Here is a 20764-nt window from a genome sequence, read left to right on the forward strand (position 1 = left end):
CCACTTCCATCGCGCCACTGTACAAAGACAGATGACCTCGCCCAAGAGTTCTGCGCATGAGGACCCTATCAGGGTGGGGTTGAAATGGCTGTACTCAGGCGTGCCCAATCCACCCACAACCCGAAGCGGTACTGCGCGTGCGTAACTCCCTGACAAAGGGGGAAAAAATAGTAGTAAACGAAGCGAAAAATCGGATAAGGCGGCAAACCCCCCCCCCCAACTCCTCCTAACTTGTGTTCTCCGCTTGCCTTACAAGGCGAAGAACGGCCCAGGCGGGCGTCGCGCATGCGTGGTGCCGGCGTCCGCGGTTCTTCTACTTCCTTCTTCCGGCCGTCGCCGCTTTTGGGGAAAGGGCGCTGGGTGCCGCCTTTTTGCCGGACTGCGGTGGACGCGGCGATGGCGAAGCACACGGTCTCCTCCGCGCGCTTCCGCCGCGTCGATGTGGACGAATACGATGAGAACAAGTTCGTGGATGAGGAAGACGGCGGGGATGGGCAGGTGGGGCCGGACGAGGGCGAGGTGGACTCGTGCTTGAGGCAATATCCTTCTGCTTCCTCGGCGGAGGGAGGCAGGGCGGGCGGGGCACGCCATTCTCGGTGGGAGTGCAGCTCCCCCCAGCACCGGCAGTAGCCCCCTGGGTTACGGCGACTCCATGTATACGACCTCTGGAGAGCAGCAAAGAAGCACGGAAATTGGTGGGTCCAGGGACTTTTGCAATCCGACTGAGGTCGTCCCAATTACTATGATTGTTGGTTCTATTTCAGTGTTGTTCCTGAAGTTCGAACTCTCAAAATGGACTTGGAAAAGTTCGTTCGGTCTTGGCCTCACCCCCGTCTAAATTGCAATAGGAATGGGGCTAATGAATTAATAGAGCGAGGATCGCAGCTTGGAACGTTTTAATTTAGATGGTTCATTAGATCCTGGTTCATCCAAGCCGGGAATAAATAAGCAAACATGGCGACTGCTTTGGGAAGAAGGTTACAGTTTATTGCAGAAAGGAATTCAGGAAAGTGCCCCATTTGGAATGACCATTTCACGGGGGTCACCAAACCATGCTGTCCGCCATTTTTTCCCTTTTCCCTAGCTGTTCTACTCCCTCTTATTGGTGGCCACACCCACAATTATGGGGTCACGGCATTAGAAAGGCATTAGAATCACTGGTCTAGGCCTTGATATCTGTGGTTTAATTCTATTATCATATCCTGCTTCCCAGGTGGTGGGGTATGCAGATCTTCTCTTTTGTCTTCTTGATTGCTCTGGCTTCAACTTTCTGATGGTTTTACATTTGCATAGGGGCATTTGCTTGGGGCAGAGATTTGGGGCCAGGTTTGGTTTTAAAAAGTCCTTTTGAGGAAAAATATATTTTTCTGCCCTTTTTAATATTTCTTCTCTGGGCTAACTTTCATCAATCCCCGCTTTGTGCCTTAAGTGTGAATTTATGACATACTTATTGGCACAACATTAAAATTGATCTGGTTAGGGAGACTTGGTAGGCAAGCTTTTAAACTGTTAAGCAAAATAATAATAATAATAAGACATTAATGGAGGCAGCAGAAAAAGATCCCTTTAGTGGCTCCCAAAAGGGGAGCTTGCACCCATAAGGTTCTAAAAGTCAGGGCAAAATTTTGTTAGGTGGAAAAGAAATTTATAGTATCCAATATTCTGTGCCAATCATTTTCAAATGTTGGATATCACCTTTAGCTTCCAGTCAGGTTTGCATACCTCCCAAAATTCTTCACAGCCATGGTTTTCCTTAGTACATGGTTGCCCCCTGCCTTAGCTCTTAATTCAGTGCATCCAGATTTGTAATGCCAGGCTATTAAATTTTTCTTTAAATTGCACATACTGAGCTCTGGGAATCCCAATCTGGGCTCACCAGTGCAAGATATTCAGGTCTGAAGTTTGGGATTTTTCCTGTTGCTTCCTTAGTCAGGGCATATGAATTGCAAATCACCTGAGGGGGCCTAGTTCCCTCCCCCTTGGAATCTGTTGGAAGTTGGTCCCACAAAGCTTTGGTGCAATAGAGCAAAAATCAGCCTGGGGAACTTTACTGAAGGTAGGTGGAGGGGTGAATGGTGTGAATGGTGTATGCATATGCAGCTATTTCTACAAAACAGGCAATACAAACATTCTGGAAGTTTTCCCTCCCACCAGATAGAAGTCCAAGGTGTTCAGTACTTGTTCTGCCACCTATTCCTAAATGCCATCTCTCCATTAATACATTCAACTGGCTTGTTACAATACAAATGGGGCAAGAAAGAAAAGTTTACAATGAGTTTCCACCCTCCCCCCACAGTCTTAATTTTCTCTTCTGAGGCTTCACATGGCACCAGGAATCCTTCCTTCTGCAGCTCTCACAGGCATCTGAGGAAATGGTAGGACTTGGGAAGATTTTCAACTTAGGTTGCATGGTGGCTTTTTAGTTTTGGATTCAAAACTCAATTCCATGGCTCAAATGGATGGAGGCAGCATCTGGGTCTGTGTGTTCTGCTTCCAAAGGCTTGGGAGAGGGTTTCAGGGCTGAAAGATACAAGAACAAGGTCTCCCCCCCCACTTTCTGGGTGGACTCTACCAGGAGAGGCAGACAAAAGGTATGGAGAACAAAGGGCAGGAAAAGAATTGGAAGGGGGGTAGCTTGCAGGCAGTTTGAAAATGCTGAAAACTCCAAATAATTTTAAAAGCCTAATATTTTAAGATGTGCAACTTGCCAAGGGTAGGAGAACATTTATTCTAAAATAGACCACATTATTTTAGAGATTAGAAAATGCTTATTTGTTTCAGAAAAGTTTCATAGTAGTTTCATCAGTAAGTTTTAGGATATGAAAAGTAACTTAGGAAAATTATTTCCCCACACAAGCAGACTTGAGCTTCAAAAGGCTCTTGTAGATAAACACACATTTTTCAGGAAAAGGATAGATAAAACACTTACAGTAAATGCAAGTGAAACTTTTCCAACAGATAAACTTAAAACAATCCCTCCTGGTAACTTAAGGCTGTTCTTGAACGTACACAGAGAGAAAGAGGAAAACAAACAAACACATTTTTTTTTCTTCACTCTGTTGGCCAGACAGAGTGAGGTTTTTTCCTTTTTGTGGCTTATTTTAAGCAGAATTTCTAGCAGACTTTAAAATTCTTTTTCCTTTAGATTTGAAACAGTTAACAGTCACATTTACCTCTCACACAGAGACTTTGACAAACATATATACACAAAGACAAGCAACAGAAGTCTTAGTTTTACACATCCTAGTCATTCCCACCATAAATTTCAGATAACTGAAGTTAGGGAAGGCACACATTTTAAACATACCACGTGGTTGCATAAAGAAGAGAGAGAGAGAGAGAGAATCACTATTTCTTATTTTCCCTTTTAAGTATCTTTATTTAGCCAAATTGGTTTCCCAGCAAAGCCCTAAGCAAAGTCTATTTTTCTTTCATACACTACACAGTCGAAGTCTCCTTGTGAGACTTCTTTCCTAACACAGTCGAAGTCTCTTATGAGACTTCTTTCCTAATACAGTCGGTCTCCTTGTGAGACTTCTTTCCTAATACAGTCGAAGTCTCCTTGTGAGATTTCTTTCCAAACACAGTCAAAGTCTCCTTGTGAGACTTCTTTCCTAATACAGTCGAAGTCTTCTTATGAGACTTCTTTCCTAACCTAAAGGGCACTAACACAGTCGAAGTCTCTTTGCGAGACTTCTTTCCTAACTCTGCTTTGCTTACAGGGCCTTACCAGCTAGTTGCCCAAATCCAATTCTTTCATTCACTCATTCCATTTCATTTTCACACAATCTCTCCCTTTTCCCTAACAAAAGGTTCTGTGCTCTGGCCAACCCCCATGCTGTCCAGGTTTTGCCAATTAAACAGATCCTTTCTGCGGCTAGGAAAGACCAGAAGCAGCAAAATCCAACTGTGATTGGGAAAAAAAAAGTCTTCTCACTCACACAAACAGAAATACACACATTTTCTTTGTTCCCCTGGGCTTTAAACTTTAAATTTAGAGGTACTCACCTTCATCTTCTTCCCAAAGCAGCCGTTGAGCTCAAACTCTCAAAACTCCTTTTACTACCCTAGCTCCACATGGGCAAGGCCTGGGAAACCCATCCACAGACACAAGGGGGTCTGCTGCCGGCAAGATGGGGCTTACCAGTCTCAGTCCATTGGAGAGGTTAGCTTGGAGTCCCATCTCGGGGTGCCAAATTGTTAGAAGTAAAGTTTTCATTCTGGTTCATCCAAGCCGGGAATAAATGAGCAAACATGGCGACTGCTTTGGGAAGAAGGTTACAGTTTATTGCAGAAAGATGGTTCTTCAGGGGAGGAGGAGAGGAGAGAAAGAGGAGAGAAGAAGAGAGCTGAGCACATGGGGCAGTAGGCTTTTATACCCCCTCTAGCCTTGTTTGGAATAGTTTCCTGTTCCTGTGGCATGAACCTTGAGGCTGTTTCTGAGTGTTTGTCTAGGCCTTGATATCTGTGGTTTAATTCTATTATCATATCCTGCTTCCCAGGTGATGGGGCTGACTCCTAGAGTTTGGGTGGGGTATGCAGATCTTCTCTTTTGTCTTCTTGATTGCTCTGGCTTCAACTTTCTGATGGTTTTACATCTGCATTTGTATAGGGTTAAAGTCTTGCTTGGGGCAGAGAGATAGATTTGGGGCCAGGTTTGGTTTTAAAAAGTCCTTTTGAGGAAAAACATATTTTTCTGCCCTTTTTAATATTTCTTCTCTGGGCTAACTTTCATCAGTACTTATAGGGCACACTGTTTTACTTGTGATTAGTAGCCTGGGAACTGGAAAATCGTTTGGATATTCTGCCTGTTGCTCTTGAGATGCTGCATCTGGATTAGAGCAGTTCATTATTTAACCCAGCTCAATAGCCTGCAAATGTTTTGGTTCATCATAATAGGTTTTTCAGAGAAGAAAAGAAAAACAGTTGAAAAAAACTGTTACTGTTACTGTGTTTTAAACCACAGTATCCTATTTTAACTACAGGTTTAGTGTAAATAAGGCTGCAGTAATTCAAATTAGATGTGGGTTATTTTTAGAATCCTCCCAAGAAATACTGAAATAAACTAATTCTTGATTCTTGGCTTTTTAAATGAAAAATCATGCTGTTATTTGGAAGTATCTCCATTTTTAAATAATGTTAATGTTTGTATAAACCTATTTGTGGTGGAATTTTGCTTTCCATTTTCTTTTCTTTTTTTTTAAACAAGTTTTTTTGATTTTCCAATTTTACAAAGCTCCAGGTATTAAGGAAGCATCATGGTGGTTGGGTAATCCATAGTCCAATAACAAGCTCTTTCATACATTTTCTAATAAGTTTCCATACTCCTTGAGAAAAAAATTAATTGCTTAATATGACCTGAATTTTGAAGTCTGATCTCAAATTATTAAATTTGGATTTTTCTTGGAGTTTACTTTTGCACACATTTAATAGATTTAAAGTGATGAAATTTAGAGGAGTCTTGATTATAGTTTTCCCATTTCCTCTTCTCAGAAAAGGAAGTATATGGCTTCTGCAGTGGTTTTCGTTTTATAGAAACAGTTATGTCTACAATGCTTCTTAATATAAGAGATGTTACAAGTATATGTAGGAATAGAACCCATTGATATGTTATTCATGCCGGAGAAAGGTTAGGGAGGAAGTAGGATGGTGAGAGGAGAGGGGGAGGGGAGAGAGAGAGGAGGAGAAAGGTTTGGGAGGAAGTAGGATGGTGAGAGGAGAGGAGGAAGGGAGAGAGAGGTGAGGGGAGGGAGGAGGGAAGTAAGGGGAGTATAAGAGAGGGCGGATGCAGTTTCGGGGGGGGGCAAGCGACATCTAGGTGTATTCATTCTATCTTGTCAAATGTGAAATTTCTTCTTTTTTGTTTATGTAATTGATAATTGAAAAATAAAAACTTTTTTGGAAAAGATATGTTATTCATGCCTATTGTTCACAGCTGTTTGCTTATTAAGGCTAGTTTTTAATCATACTATGTTGCATGGTTTCATAAGTCTAGATAACAAAAAGGTATTGGAAAAAATGTATTCCAGTATCAGCAAGTTTCATTGTTTAATAGCTGAGTTGAAGTTCAGTGGTATTTTGCTAGTTCATATCTACTGTATGAATCTTGTTGCATTGTGGACTTTCAGCTAAAAACTAGTTAAGCTGCCAAAATTTGTTTTGACATCTCAGTAACAAACTATTGATTGTTGCATTGTTCAGAGACACTTACCCAAATATGCTAAATTAATGCTACTTTTAGAGTGGGCAATTGTTGTTAATTGCAAAGTCGTGTCCGACCCATCGCGACCCCATGGACAACGTTCCTCCAGGCCTTCCTGTCCTCTACCATTTTCTGGAGTCCATTTAAGCTCATGCCTACTGCTTCAGTGACTCCATCCAGCCACCTCATTCTCTGTCATCCCCTTCTTCTGTTGCCCTCAATCTTTCCCAGCATTAGGCCCATCTCCAGTGAGTCCTTCCTTCTCATTAGGTGGGCAATAGGAGGGCATTTTTCAAAATATATCAACAAGATTTGAATTAAAAGCCACAAATTCACAAAAGAGCATTTGGCGAGCTACTTATTTATCAATTCCTGCCTCTTCTGCAGCATGAAGTTGTTAAATGTATCAAATTATCTTATTTATTATTTTCTGTCTTTTCAACAAAGAAAAATGCAATTTGTGATTGCTAACAAGTATTATTGGCTTGGCTTTAGTGTGAAATGATATTTTCTAGGAAATATAACTTGTGCAGGAATTGGAACAGGATTTCCATTTTCTAGATCAGGAAAACTTGTAATCACTCACATGGCTCATATAAGAATCCCAACTAATACATCTGAAGCACTTTGAATACTTGAAATGTAGATATATTATTAGTAATAACATTGATTCTAAAGACTGGCAAGTTAGCCTTAACTGCTTTTCACAGGAAATATGATGGCAGCCTTACAGGCAGCTCTGAAGAATCCTCCAATTAATACAAAGAGTCAAGCTGTAAAGGTACGTATGGTAACAATTTTTAAACTACAAAAATGGTCATTGGTAACCTATTCTGCAGAACAGACTATTTTCAATAAAACATCTAAAGAAAACAGGGTTGACTTGTGGTTTTGCAGCCTTACTTTTAAGAAGAAACAGAATAACAAGCAGAGTTAATGAGGTAATTCTTGACTTAAAAGCACTACAGGAACTAGAAAAATTAGTTGTTAAACAGTATGAACATTAAGTGAAGCATCACATGACCACAACTGATTATATGACCTTTTACATTAATGAGACATGCGACTGCACCTTGAACTTGAAATCTTCCTTTCCAGCTTCCCCATTAACTTTGCTTGCTAGATGCTGGCTGGGAAGGTTGGAAAGGGCAATCGTGATCATGGGGTGCTTGCAACTGTTTTTATAAATGCACAATGGTTGTTGAACACTCAGATCACAATTACGTGATTGCAGGGATGCTGTGGCAGTTATAAGTGTGAGGACCAGTTGTAAGCCACTATTTTTCAGCACTGTTGTAGTTTTAAATGGTTGCTAAAAGAATGGTCATAACTGGACCACTTGTACGAAATCAGTCTCCTTAAATCGGTGACTTAATGTAACATGACCATTAAGACATAATTTCTTATTTGAGACATAATTTCTCATTTGTCTGTTTCTTCATTGTGTGTTGACGTTCTGTATTTTTATCTTTGATATATTACATTTAAATATATTTAAATAAAGTAAATTTAAATAGCTTTAAATTCTGTATTCTTTAAGTTTAAGTTTGTTTTGCTTCATTTAAAAATACTATTTTTCAGCTTTGGAAATGGATACTGATATGTGGAAGGATCGTAGTCTTGCTAATATAAATGACACTAATATGAACTTTGAATTCCTAGGAGTACATAAGAAAGGTTGATGTTGCTGACAATACCTGCAGTAGGGATAGGAATGTTTTTGGCATTATAAATAATTTATAATAGCACCTTGAATATATAAGTGCTATCTATGGATAGCTAAGTGCAGTGAAGGTATTGCATGATAAATATATGCTTCCACTTTGGAAATATAAATGTTCCTGCACTGTTCGTTGCTTTTTCTTGGCGAGAAGATCTTCTCAGGAAGTAGAAAAGAATTGTTTTCTAATTCTTGCTGTAAGGTCCATCTTAAAGAAGGAAGGAAGGAAGGAAGGAAGGAAGGAAGGAAGGAAGGAAGGAAGGCCTGTATGCAATCTATGAACATGAGATTTCATACTGCAATCCTATATGTACTTAGTAAAAGTCTGTATTGTATTATTGATTTCAATGGGACTTATAGGCCATACATCTAAATCAGAGCAAGTTATATTAAACTTAAATAATGATATCTAACACAAAAATAATACCTAATACGAAAAAGTGGTGTTGGAAGGACAAAAAGAGAAAAAAAATATTTTTTTTTAAATAAGATTATTGCAGTGGCCTAATTTGGTGAGTTATGGTTCAGTATACCATGGAATGCCTTTATTTCTTTTTCTGCCATCCATACATCATAATCAGAAGTTTTAACAATATATGTTCTTGAATGATTCCTAAATATTAGTTATTTCTGCATTAATAAGCCATATTTTTACTTGCTGCTTGTTGAATATATTAGACATTTTAGGATAAACAGTATTATAGCTTAATGGATTTCTGTGTAGAAATAAATTGTTTGAGCTCAGTGGGACTTAATTTCAAATAGATGTGTACTGGTTTGTAATCTACATTTAAGTCATGGGGCCTTCTGTATGACTCTTTCTTTCTGTCTCCAGGATCGTGCAGAGAGCATTGTCCTGAAGGTGCTCATCTCTTTCAAAACCAATGACATTGAAAAGGCAGTGCAATCTTTGGATAAAAATGGAGTTGATCTATTAATGAAATATATCTACAAAGGTTTTGAGAGTCCCTCTGACAACAGCAGTGCTGTATTGCTGCAGTGGCATGAAAAGGTATGTTACTCCAGATAGCAGATTTTTTTTATTCTTATTAATGAGGCCCCTAAACTATTTTCTTGAGTTGGTAAGTTTATATACATTTTCAGCTTGTTCATATTTAGAAAGACTTCTGCTCAACATTGGAAAAAGAGACTTTCAGTACACAAGATTGGAAATGAGGTTTTCATTTCACGGTTTGCGGTTTTGTTTCTAAGTCCTCATGTTAACAGGTTGTCATGTCTTAATGCAGGGGTTCTGTTATTTTGGATTTCTCTAAAGCATATAAAAAAGGAAGAGCCACAAATACCCAAAGAATACAGCCGGAAAAGTCACATAGAAGAACTAAAAAGAAAGGTGCCCAGAACTTCAAAAAGAAAATATATGTAAGGCGTGAAGAGCTGTTACAAAAATAAAATTATACATAGGCTGGAAAATAATGTCTAATCAAGAACAGTCCTAGATTACCAATGAAAAGAAATAAGATAAGATAAGATAACCTTTATTGTCATTTTTTACTGTGGGCACAATGGCACACATCAAAAATGAATTTAGTTGCCTGCTCTCAAAGTGAAACATACATGACACACACCTAAACATATAATGAACAACATATGTATAGAGCCACACCCCTACATATACGTAGCAAATAAATATTAAATACTGTCCATCTTGAATGTATAACGGAAGGAGGAAGCTTGAGAGTTCACAAGGTTAATGCTGTATGGAATAAAACTATGGCTGAATCTGGATGTTCTGCTACAGATAACACGGAGCCCCCTCCTCCCAGAAGGTAACAAGGAAAACAGGTCGTGAAGAGGATGTCTAGTGTCCCAGATAATCTTAAGGACCCTGCTCAAGCAACACTTCTGTGCTATGTCCTGGATGGGAGGGAGGGAACTGCCAATGATCTTTTCGGCCATAATTTGCAACTTTTAGAAAATGAAGGAGCAAGGGAATTCAGCGAGAATGGAAATGCTTTCCCCGTTTGTAAAAACTATCATAGTCATTCATGGGTCATTCAGAACGATTTGAATAAAAGTGACAGGAACTACAATCTAAAGAAAGTAAAACAAACTTTTCAGTTAAGCTATTAAGCATGTTCTGTGTTCTCTAAATCAGTTCACCAACCTTTCAGGGTTGGTGGCCCTGGGAGGGAGGAAAAAAACAGATGGTTTTCTGGGAAGGTGAATACATAAGCGCATGCACGCAAACACCCGTTCTCATGTGGGTAGTGCCGCAAATGCCCACGACACTCGCACGAGTGGGGCCGCAAATAGCAATGCTCGCACAAATGGAGCTGTATGCGTATGCGACATGCACATACATGCACATGCATGCACCAGCCAGCCACTCACGCGGTCCGGTGGCCAATAGGCTGCGACCCAGTAGTGGGTTGGGGACCCCCGCTCTAAATGTTGCTGGCATTTCCTCAATTAGCAATTTATACAATGAACAAAGACAATGTACATTATAGCAAGAGATTTAGCTGCAAATAACAAAGGGAACATGATTCTGCCAGTGATTTCTATTGTAATGTAAGCTATTTGTATAGCTGTGTCCCGTCCCCCCCCCCCCCGCTTCATATGATACTAGATTTTTTTTGTGTGGATTGCTGATATTTCTTATTTTCTAAACCTGTTTGTAGTATCCCCATTAAAAATTTAATAAATATCCATAATTAAATTTGTCTTGAGTTCTTACTCCATATATATGGTTTTTCTGTTTTGCAGGCTCTTGCTGCTGGAGGTGTAGGTTCCATTGTCCGTGTCTTAACTGCCAGGAAAACAGTTTAAGTCCAGCAAAAAATCCCCTTCTGCCATGGGTATTGGAAATGCTGGTACAAGACCAAAAAAACAATTGCCATCACTGCCCTGTGGGTAGCATCTGTCTCTCTCGGCTTGCCTTTTTGCTTTTTCATATCTGTGGCTTAATAGATATATCAAACTTTTTGTGAAATGTTGGATAAATGTAAAAATGAAAATTTGTTTTTAAGAAGAAACCTACAAAGTGTTTTAATAACAAATGCAAATTTTTGCATTGGAGTTAAATTTTCAGAAAATCATGACAAGTCACTGCCTTTTCCTCTTCAGGTGAATCTTCTGAGCAGATGGCAGGGATTGACATCAACATTTTAAATTCCTTAGCTAGTCAGGCAGCATTCCATGTATTCTGTCGCAGGTGGGAATCACTTAAAATTGAGAAGGGGGGGGGGAAGCAGGCTTTGCATTTTTTAGTCAAATGCTAAAACTTTGCCACTACCTGGCAAAAGGTCTGTGGAAAGGTTTGTGCATTGTGTAAATGTTTTTATAACAGTTGAATGCAACCATTCCTAAAGACTTCATTACAATCACTGTTTTTGCGATGAGTTATTTAAGGAAAGGAACAGATCATGTGAGGGAATTCAGTTTAACAGTTGCCGCTTGATAATGTAATATGTGTAAAAGAGGATTAGGGCAAAACTACATACTGCGTTTGACTGGGGCTGCTGCCAAAGAATTTTTCTTTGGGATGACATTTTCCCTTACTTTCTAACTTTCAGTTACCTCTTGCACCATTCTCTGATACTGTTTTTGTGTGTACATAACAAAATTTGCAATTAATATGACACCAGAATGTGGGACCACAGATTCTATATGTTATACTGGAGCAGTGAGAGAAACGTCACACAGGGATGCTAAATTGGTATTATTCCCCCTAGCAATTTAATGTATAGTTTTATTTGAAAATACAGACATTCCTTGATCAATATTCAGGTACTGTGACTTAGAGATCTTGAATTTTGCTCTTATTATGGTCATGTTCCAAGTTGTATTAAGTAAGATGATGTCTATAACAGTAAAGCATGAATTTCCTAAAAGATGTAGAGCATTCCAGAATGAAAGCAGCTTGAATGTGACTTTGGAGCAGAGCTCACTAGTATATTCCATTTACATTTAATGGAATTATGAAGATTTTGCTCATTTTTATATCTGCTTTTTTTGTAAAATGAAAAATAATAAAATGGTCACTGTTAAATATTAATTTTCAAAGTGTGGTTTTGTTGTCTGTTGCTAATGTATACTTCGAGGAAGAGAAAGGAGAATAATAAGAGTCCTGAAAGGCTAATAAGTGATAGGAATGTGCAGTAATCCAGGTTCAGAGAGCAAAGTGTGATTCAGCATGGGTTCCGACAGATGAAAATAACATCGGATGTTTTTGCTTTGATAGTGGGATGTCAATAGCTGGCACTTTATAAGGGACACCTTAACATGCATTCTTCCAAAGATTGCACAGGAGCTGCAGAGTCAAAAAATGCCAGTGTTTTAAAATGTTCCCAACATGTGCTTGGTGCCTGCTCACATACCTATGGATCAAATATTGCTGCTTGAATACAGATTGCTGCAAAGCTCTATTCGGTGAGCTTCCAAGAAAAGATCATAAAGGTTTTACAAAGTATAAACCACAGAAGGAGAAGGTTTTCATTGTGCAGATATGAATGAAGAATCTGCCCTTGCAGACAATGGATGTTACTCCAACTGTCTACAGTTAACCTTACACCCTATGTAACCAAACAAGGACTTCAGTGGACATAGAATTGTATTAGCATATTATGAGCACTTCAATAGCTGCCATAGAAAGTGCTTTTCTCCTGGCTAGTCACAAAGTACACTTGTACTGGTCCTTCTACACCTACCGAGTATCTCATGTCTAGTTTACCTTTCTCCTTTTTCTGAGAAATTGACACATTTAATTGAGTTGAGTTGAATACTTTATTTGGACAAGTGTGATTACTCACAAGGAATTTGTCTCTAGTACAAAAACAGTGTACATGCAAAGCAACAGAATACTAATGCCAATAAAAGGGGGAATAAAGAGATTAAGAAAGATAATACAGCCACAGTACACGTGTTAATAAACATTAGGCAACACTGAGAGAATTTTAAGTATTCAACAAAATGATGGCACAAAAGGAAAAAACTCCCCGTGTCTAGTTATTTTGGTGTGCAATGCCCTATAGCGCCGTCCCAAGGGAAGGAGTGAAACAGTTTATGTCCAGGATGTGAGGGGTCTATGGATATCTACTCGGCTCTCCTTCTGACCCGCACAATGTACTATGGAAGGCAGGCTGCTTGCAATTGTTCTTTTTGCAGTCTTAACTATCTGTTGGAGTCTGTACCTGTACCAAACCAGACATTTATAGAAGTACAAATAACAGACTCAGTAATTCCTTCGTAAAACTGTATTAACAGCTCCTGGGCAGTCTGAACTTTCTGAGTTGACGCAGGAAGAATATTCTTTATTGTACCTTTTTAATTATGGTTCTAATGTTGAGTGGTACTATTTACCATAATAGCTAATTAGAACCTCTGATGCCAAAGCAATATTTTTATGTGCTCCAGATACGGCTAGCAGATGTTGAAACTGTTCTTAAACTGAACTGACAACACATTTATGTATATATGTATTCATTACAACATTTTGACACCACTGTATTTCAACTAGGATGAAATTTGAAATTATCCCTTTATGTACAGACAGGAAACCAGAACCGTGAACACTAACACTACCTTTCTTATAAAGTTACAGTAACAGAATCTTGCAAGTCTGAAGAATTAGAATGGTTCCTTTCTGAGATGCTTTCTCCACCTCCATCCCTTATGTAGACTCGGATGCCTCTTTTCAGACCGTTGTCTAAACTCTAGACCAGGGGTAGGCAACCTTGGCTCTTTTATGACTCGTGGACTTCAACTCCCAGAATTCCTGAGCCAGCCATGCTGAGGGGAAAGGAAGAGGCTTCCAAGCTGAGCCATGTTGGCTCAGGAATTCTGGGAGTTGAAGTCCACGAGTCATAAAAGAGCCAAGGTTGCCTACCCCTGCTCTAGACTGTTCTTCCTCCTATCTCCCAAGGTTATTTTCACAGACCATTACAATCACAGACTGTTAACAATAACCCATAAATCACTCCACCATAGATGCCACAAGAAATTACAAAAGAGCCCAATCCACCACTCACGTTGAAACTCTGCTAGAATAGGATGGTTTTCACAGCTATGTCAAAGGCAAATAAGTTGGGGATGCCCTGTGATTTGGAGGCAAGGATATTCCATAACATGGGACCAACAGTAAGACAGGACTTCCTTGAGTCTCCCTGTGCAGGGGAGACCCTCAAGAACCCTTCCTGGGATGAGTCTGCATAGGTTGATTCGAGTTGGGAGATATGATCACAGAGGTACATGAGTGCCAAACTAGGTAGAGCTTTAAAGATTGAAAGCTACAGCTTGAATTGGGCATACTGTAGATGTATATTGGGATCCAGTGAAGAAACCTGAAAATAAATGCATGCTTCTTGTGTTTCTACATGTAGCTTTCAGACAATACTGGTAATCCTTGACTTAACAAGCATTCATTTAGTAACCATTAAAAGTTACAACAGCGCTGAAAAAAGTGACTTATGACCATTTTTCACCTGACTGTTGCAGCATCCACACGGTCATGTGATCAAATTTCAGACACTTGGCAACTGGCTCATATTTATGACGATTGCAGTGTCCTGGGGTCATGTGATCACCTTTTGTGACCTGATGAGCAAAGCCAATGGGGAAGCCACATTTACTTAACAACCGTATTATTAGCTTAACATCTGCAGGGATTCACTTAACAACGATGGGAAAAAAGTCTGTAAAATGGGCAAAATTCAACAAATGTCTTACTTAGCAGCATAGATTTTAGGCTCAATTGTGGCCATAAGTCGAGGATTAGCTATATTGCTGATGTTTGGTCTAAAGTTTCATAATAAAATGGCAAAACAGCCCTTTTCTGGTATGGCAACTTTCAAATCAAGTCAAATATTTTTATTATGGACCTTGATCAGCCTTTACAGTAGGAAAGGAGAAATAGTGTGGCATAGGAATTCATTATTGGAGGGGGGGAGAGAAAATAGTAAGACAAAGCACATTATGTGCAAGCAGTTGCATGACCTTACATCGATATTGGGCTACCTGGTATGCGAGTATAGAATTAGCATCTCTTAAAAAGATAATACACATCCAATTGATCAGTGTGACTATATCAATATGATTGGAACTACTTTTTGAGGAAGACTGACGGTTAAGAAATAAGGAACATAAATGATTATATATAAAATTTAAAGATGACTGTGGAGATCAGAGCACTTCTTGGGGCATCATAAAAAGGACACCATATCTATCTCCCTGGATCCACAAGGGCAAAGTCCTTGTATATAAGGAATTCAATGAAAGCTTCTTGCCAGCAGAGCAGTCCATCAAAGTGGACTCTGGAAAAGGCCCATCTATATTTGCTTAAGAGTTAGATTGTATAGATATCCTACAGAAGAGAGATTACAGCTTTCTATCATCTGGCAATAGAGTTCAGGAACACTAGTGAAAACATTTTGGCAGTCAATGCCCCTAATTCTTTCTATATTATTGATTTGACTCTCCTTAAGAGTTGACTGGTTTAAATATTCAGGAGAGAGGCCAAGACTGTAAAACTGTTACATAGGTACAGTGCCAGTAAGATTGGTAGCTGTCTGACAACAGCAGAGGCATCAGGCCAGGAGTGTCCAAAATGATTTGGAGTCCTGAGATTAGCATCCTGGTCCAGGCCAAAGCCTTGATGCTTGGCACACTCACTTCAAACCTCAAGACTGCATTGTCCTAAGTCCTTAGGTTTTTGTATAGCCCAAGTTGCATCCATATAATAGTTGGACAACTGTTTTAGCCATAAACTATTTGATTGCCACTGGAATGTAATTAACCCCCTGTTGCCTATAAAATTTAGTTATTGCTAGTGTACTTTTTTGGGCAGAAGAAGTGACATAATTTACCTGGACTGTTAATTTCCCAAAAGCCTGAAATACGATATCCAAGATTAAAACCATTTGATTTGCTCTATTTCACGGGAATCAGTTTTCCACTTGTGTCTTTGTCATTTGTTGGAAAACTGATGATATGATGTGGTAAAACTTTGGATATATCATAGCTAATAATTAAGTGTTCCTCATTACAGTAGGATGCTAGGGTCTTTAGTGCTCACTTCATACCTGCAGAAGACAAGGGGAGAGAAATTGCATAATCAGTGGGAAATTATAACATTTTATGGTTCATTACATAATCAGCCAGATGTTAACACTGGATCTGGCTTTTTTGTCCAACTATCAAGTCCTTCCCAATGACCTGGGATAGGTAGATGTGGATGTTCGATGGTGTAATAGGTATCACTGCAGGATGTAAGCTGTTCCGAGTAAAGCTACTTTTTGCAATTGACTGATGGTGAATTTGTCAATGCTGAAGGTGTTCAAGTGGTGCTTGGTTTGTTCTGGATTATTATTATTGACAATTTGCTGGTCAGAAAGAGAGAACATAGCAACAAAATAAATTTCTTGAAGCATCCTAGACTGTGAAATCGGAAAATATTAACTTTAAAATTCTATAATGAAGTAGCAAGAAAGTATACAGGTAGTCCTCAACTTAACAACTGTAATGGAGCCTGCCCATTATGGTCATAACCTGTGACAGTCCTAAAGTGCATCATCACATGACTGACATGATTTTAACATTCTTTTTGCAGTGGTTGTTAAGTGAATCCCCTAGTGATTAAGTGAATCTATGGTTGTTAAGAGAATGGCACAGTTATCAAGAGAACGCATTGCTTGCTATGGCACATTTTGGCCCAAAATTGAAAGTAAACTCCAGTTTTCAACAAAAACATCATAAATAGCAGTCATGTGACTACAGGATGCTCCAAACAAATGTAAATGCAGACCAGTTGCTCAGCATCTGAAATGTGTTCACATGACTATGGCACAGGGGCCATTTTTTCGGCGCGCTTTGTAACTTTGAATGGTCACTAAGTTGAGGGCTAATTTGACTAATTTGAACATTGGTTTTCTTGAACCATACAGATATCAACAAAGTTCTGTGAAGCAATGGTCATACTCATATGATTTTTAACAGAATAACAGAAGAGACCTTGTAGGTCATCTAGTCCATCCCCCTGCTCAAGCAGGAAACCCTATACCATTTCTGACAAGTGGCTGTCCAGTCTCTTCTTGAAAGTCTCTAGTGATGAAGCACCCACAACTTCTGAAGGCAAGCTGTTCCATTGGTTAATTGCTGTCAGAAAAATTATCCTTATTTCTAGGTTGAATCTTTCCTTGATCAGTTTCCATCCATTGTTCCTTGTCAAGCCTTCAGGTGCTTTGGAAAATAGATTGTCCCCCTCCTGTCTGTGACAGCCCTTCAAATATTGGAATACTGCTATCATGTCATCCTTGGTCCTTCTCTTCTCTAGACTAGCCATGCCAAGTTCTTGCAACCATTCTTCATATGTTTTAGCCTCCAGGCCCCTAATAATCTTTTTTGCTCTTCTATGCACTCTTTCTAGAATCTCAACATCTTTTTTATAGTGTGGTGACCAGAACTGAATGCAGTATTCTAGGTGTGGCCTTACTAAGGCTTTATAGAGCAGAACTAGTACCTCATGTAATCTTGATTCAATCTTTCTGTTAATGCACATTAGCATTGGATTGGTTTTTTTTTTTTTTTGGCTGCTGTCGCACACTGCTGGCTCATATTTAATTGATTGTCCACTGGGACTCCAGATCCTTCTCACACTTACTGCGATTAAGCCAGGTTTCATGTGTCCCTTTGGTTTTTCTTGTCTAAGTCTAAGACCTTACTTTTCTCTACGTTGAATTTCATTTTGTTAGATATGGCCCAGTGTTCAAGTCTGTCAAGATCCTTCTGGATCTTGAGCCTATCATCTAGGGTTTTGGCTATTCCTGCCAGCTTAGTATCATCTGCAAATTTGATAAGTTTCCCTTCTATTCCCTCATCTAAGTCATTTATGAAGATATTGAAGAGTACTGGCCTAAGATGGAACCTTGTGGTACCCCACTGCTTACTTTCCTCCATGTAGATGTATTAAGACCAATTTCATTTAGTTCCCCTCTTCCTTCAGTTGCTCCATTCATACTTGGTGTTGCGCTTTCAACAGCCACATGAGTTTGGAAACCTGCAGTTCCTTTGAGTTGCTCAAAGTTGCTGTAGCAATCTTGGAGAAGAAAGCCTGTGACTCATTTGCTTGATAGATTCAGAACTAGTTAGAATGAGAGGCTGACAGAATAAATGAGAAATTGCATCTTATGGGTGGTAATGATGCATTACGCATCTTAGTAAAAAAAAAAAGGGCTTTACATCACAGGAAAAAAAGTGTTTCTGTACAAAGGAATTGTCCATACTGTAAGCCAAAGTTCCTTACTTTAGCCCAAAGCCTTATCCTGTGACCGTGCTAAACTCAAAAAGAGGAAGGAAGGAAGCATTGCTTAATTTTTAAAGGTTTCTCTGCACAGACAAAGGAGTGTTTGTCTCTGTTTGGGAGAATGTGATGAATCATAATTCTCCATCTTCTTCATTGCAGAGAAAGACACACTACTGTATATAGAATCAGGTTTTTTTTCTAAATAGAAAACATCTATTTGGGGCAGGGGGATCATAAGGGTGTATCGGTCTTGTGGGCAAGAGGTTACCATCTTTTTTTTCTTGAAAAGTAGGATGAAAGAACGATGATTAAGGATTTGCCCACCCTTGAACTATCCATGAAATAATATGTTCAGTTTATGGTATCTTCCAAAAATTGCTGTTTCTAAAGTAGGGATAGTAAGGACTAACCTTACTTTACTAGATGTTTGGCATTTCTATTCCATGAAGGTAATGACAGTATTTGCCCTTAGTCTCTTGTTATCTATCTGAATACTAGCATGGCCTTAATGTTTTCTAATAGTGTGGCAATATTATCTACCTCACAAAATCTCTTTCTCTGATTTCTATATAGGGAGGCAACCCACTATTTCTTAAATGTGTCGGAGGTTTACACAATTAAAATGTCAGAAAGTTTGCTGCACAGGAAAGACAAAGTCCTAATTATGTACAGATTTCAGTTAGCTTCATCTTTCTGAATTGAAAATGAACAATTGGATCATCCCTAAATAGCTCTGACATGGAAACTTCCTTTGACAATTCCATGACAGATTTCCCTCTTTTCAGTGGCACAGTGTTTTGGGAAAAGAAATGTGTCACTTAGCTGGCGTCAGGCAGGCAGGGTTTGTGCTGTTTGTAGAAGCAATCAATGAAGGAAGAAAAGAGAGAGAAAAAAGTTATTGCTTTATGACAGGGGTCTTCAAACTTGGCCCTTTTATGACTTGTGGACTTCAACTCCCAGAATTCCTCAGCCAGACACAAGTCATAAAAGGGCCAAGTTTGAAGACCCCTGCTTTATGAGAAAGGATTGCTTGAAGTTGAGCGAGTTTAGTTCTGCACTTAGTGCATATTTCAATTCGTGCCCAATTTTATAGCCTCTTTTTCCCCCCCATAGTTGTTACATGAATTACTGCAGTTATTGTGAATTATATGTTCATTAAGTGAATCTGGTTTCCCTCACTGACTTTTCTTGTCAGGAGTGGGTTGGGAAAGTTGCAAGCGGTGATCACATGACCCTGAGATGCTGCAACCATCATAAATACACACTTGTTGCCAAGAGCCCAAATTTTGATGATGGACCATAGGGATGCTGCAAAAATTGCAAGTGTGAGGACCAGTCATAAATAACATTATTCAGTGCTGTTGTAATTTTGAAAGGTCACTAAATGAATGGTTGTAAGTTGAACTCTATCTGTATAAGGAGGAGGAGGAGGAACAGAATTTGCAAATTTTTATTATTATAGCCAACATCAATAAAATTAGTATTAGCCTTCCAGCAGAATTGATTTACTGGACTAGTGTACTTAGTGGGGCCGACACCTGTTCAGAAAGCATTGCCACCTGTCCACTAAATAGAAGGTTTACAGAACAATTTGCTCCGAATTGACACCACATAATAGTATTCCTAGAAAAAACAGTAGCCAAGTATTGAATAAGTGGGGCCTTCAATGGTACAGCCCTACTCTTAATGCTTTTTCTTGCTGGAGTTGAACAGCAAATGGTTCTAGTTAGAAGAAGAACTAGGAAGTGCTCAGACAAGATACTTTTTGGCATGATGGAAATAATAAATCCAGCACATCATGGGACTGGAACAATGCTTGTTCCACATCAGCCATTAATATTCCAGTATAGCATTGGCAATAGATGTTAACAAAGCTGTTTCCAGTTGCTTCTTATTTGATGTAGTCCTTCCACCCTCTAGAAAAGTCTCCCTAAACTCTTTCTACCCAAATACTCATTATGGTGTAAGAGTTTTCTGAATGTAAGAACAGTGTATTTGTGTGTGTGTGTGTGTGTGTGTGTAAATGTAATTGTCCCCATTTGTCTGTTTGTATAAATCTAAAAGGAAGGATTGTTTCATCTTTAATTAATCTGTAAGTCATTCATACAGATGAGTAGGCCTCTACAACACTTGGAGCCTTTCCAGATAAAGAATGGAATAAATGCTTTTAAAAATATGCACTATGTCTAACCAGATTGCTGAAATGGCAATATTTCTGTAGCCTATCCATGACAGAGCAATACTTTTTTCCATCTTATCAGACCCATAGTCTACTTTTAAACCTAGTCTGTCATGGAGGAATCACATTTTCCCCACATAATTTTATCATTTTCCATTCTCCACCCTTGACTCATTTTTTCTTCTTTAAAAAAAGAAATACACCCATCCACCCATTACAAAAGAGAGTTAGGATGGCATCAGTTCTAAGGATCAGAGGAAGCCACTTATGGTCCTTAAACTTACAGATGAAAACCAATAACAATTAAGGAATTCTATTAACTAGGAGATAATTATTAAAATAGGGGTATGTGGTGGCCTAGCAGTTAAGATAGCTTGTCGACCAGAAGGTCTGCAGTTCAAGACC

General features: G+C 39.1%; 1 protein-coding gene across 1 annotated transcript; it reads left to right on the plus strand.

The window, feature by feature from the left end:
- Positions 1-303: 303 nt before the first annotated feature.
- On the plus strand, positions 304-11940 carry ARPC5 (actin related protein 2/3 complex subunit 5). Its single transcript, XM_039358559.1, has 4 exons — positions 304-539; positions 6911-6983; positions 8758-8934; positions 10650-11940. The coding sequence occupies exons 1-4, from the start codon at positions 397-399 to the stop codon at positions 10710-10712; spliced, it is 456 nt and encodes a 151-aa protein (XP_039214493.1). The 5' UTR covers positions 304-396; the 3' UTR covers positions 10713-11940.
- Positions 11941-20764: the final 8824 nt, after the last annotated feature.

The sequence above is a fragment of the Crotalus tigris genome, unplaced genomic scaffold (genome assembly GCF_016545835.1).
Source record: "Crotalus tigris isolate CLP2741 ecotype Arizona unplaced genomic scaffold, ASM1654583v1 scf7180000019024.823168, whole genome shotgun sequence".
Taxonomy (NCBI): Eukaryota; Metazoa; Chordata; class Lepidosauria; order Squamata; family Viperidae; genus Crotalus; species Crotalus tigris.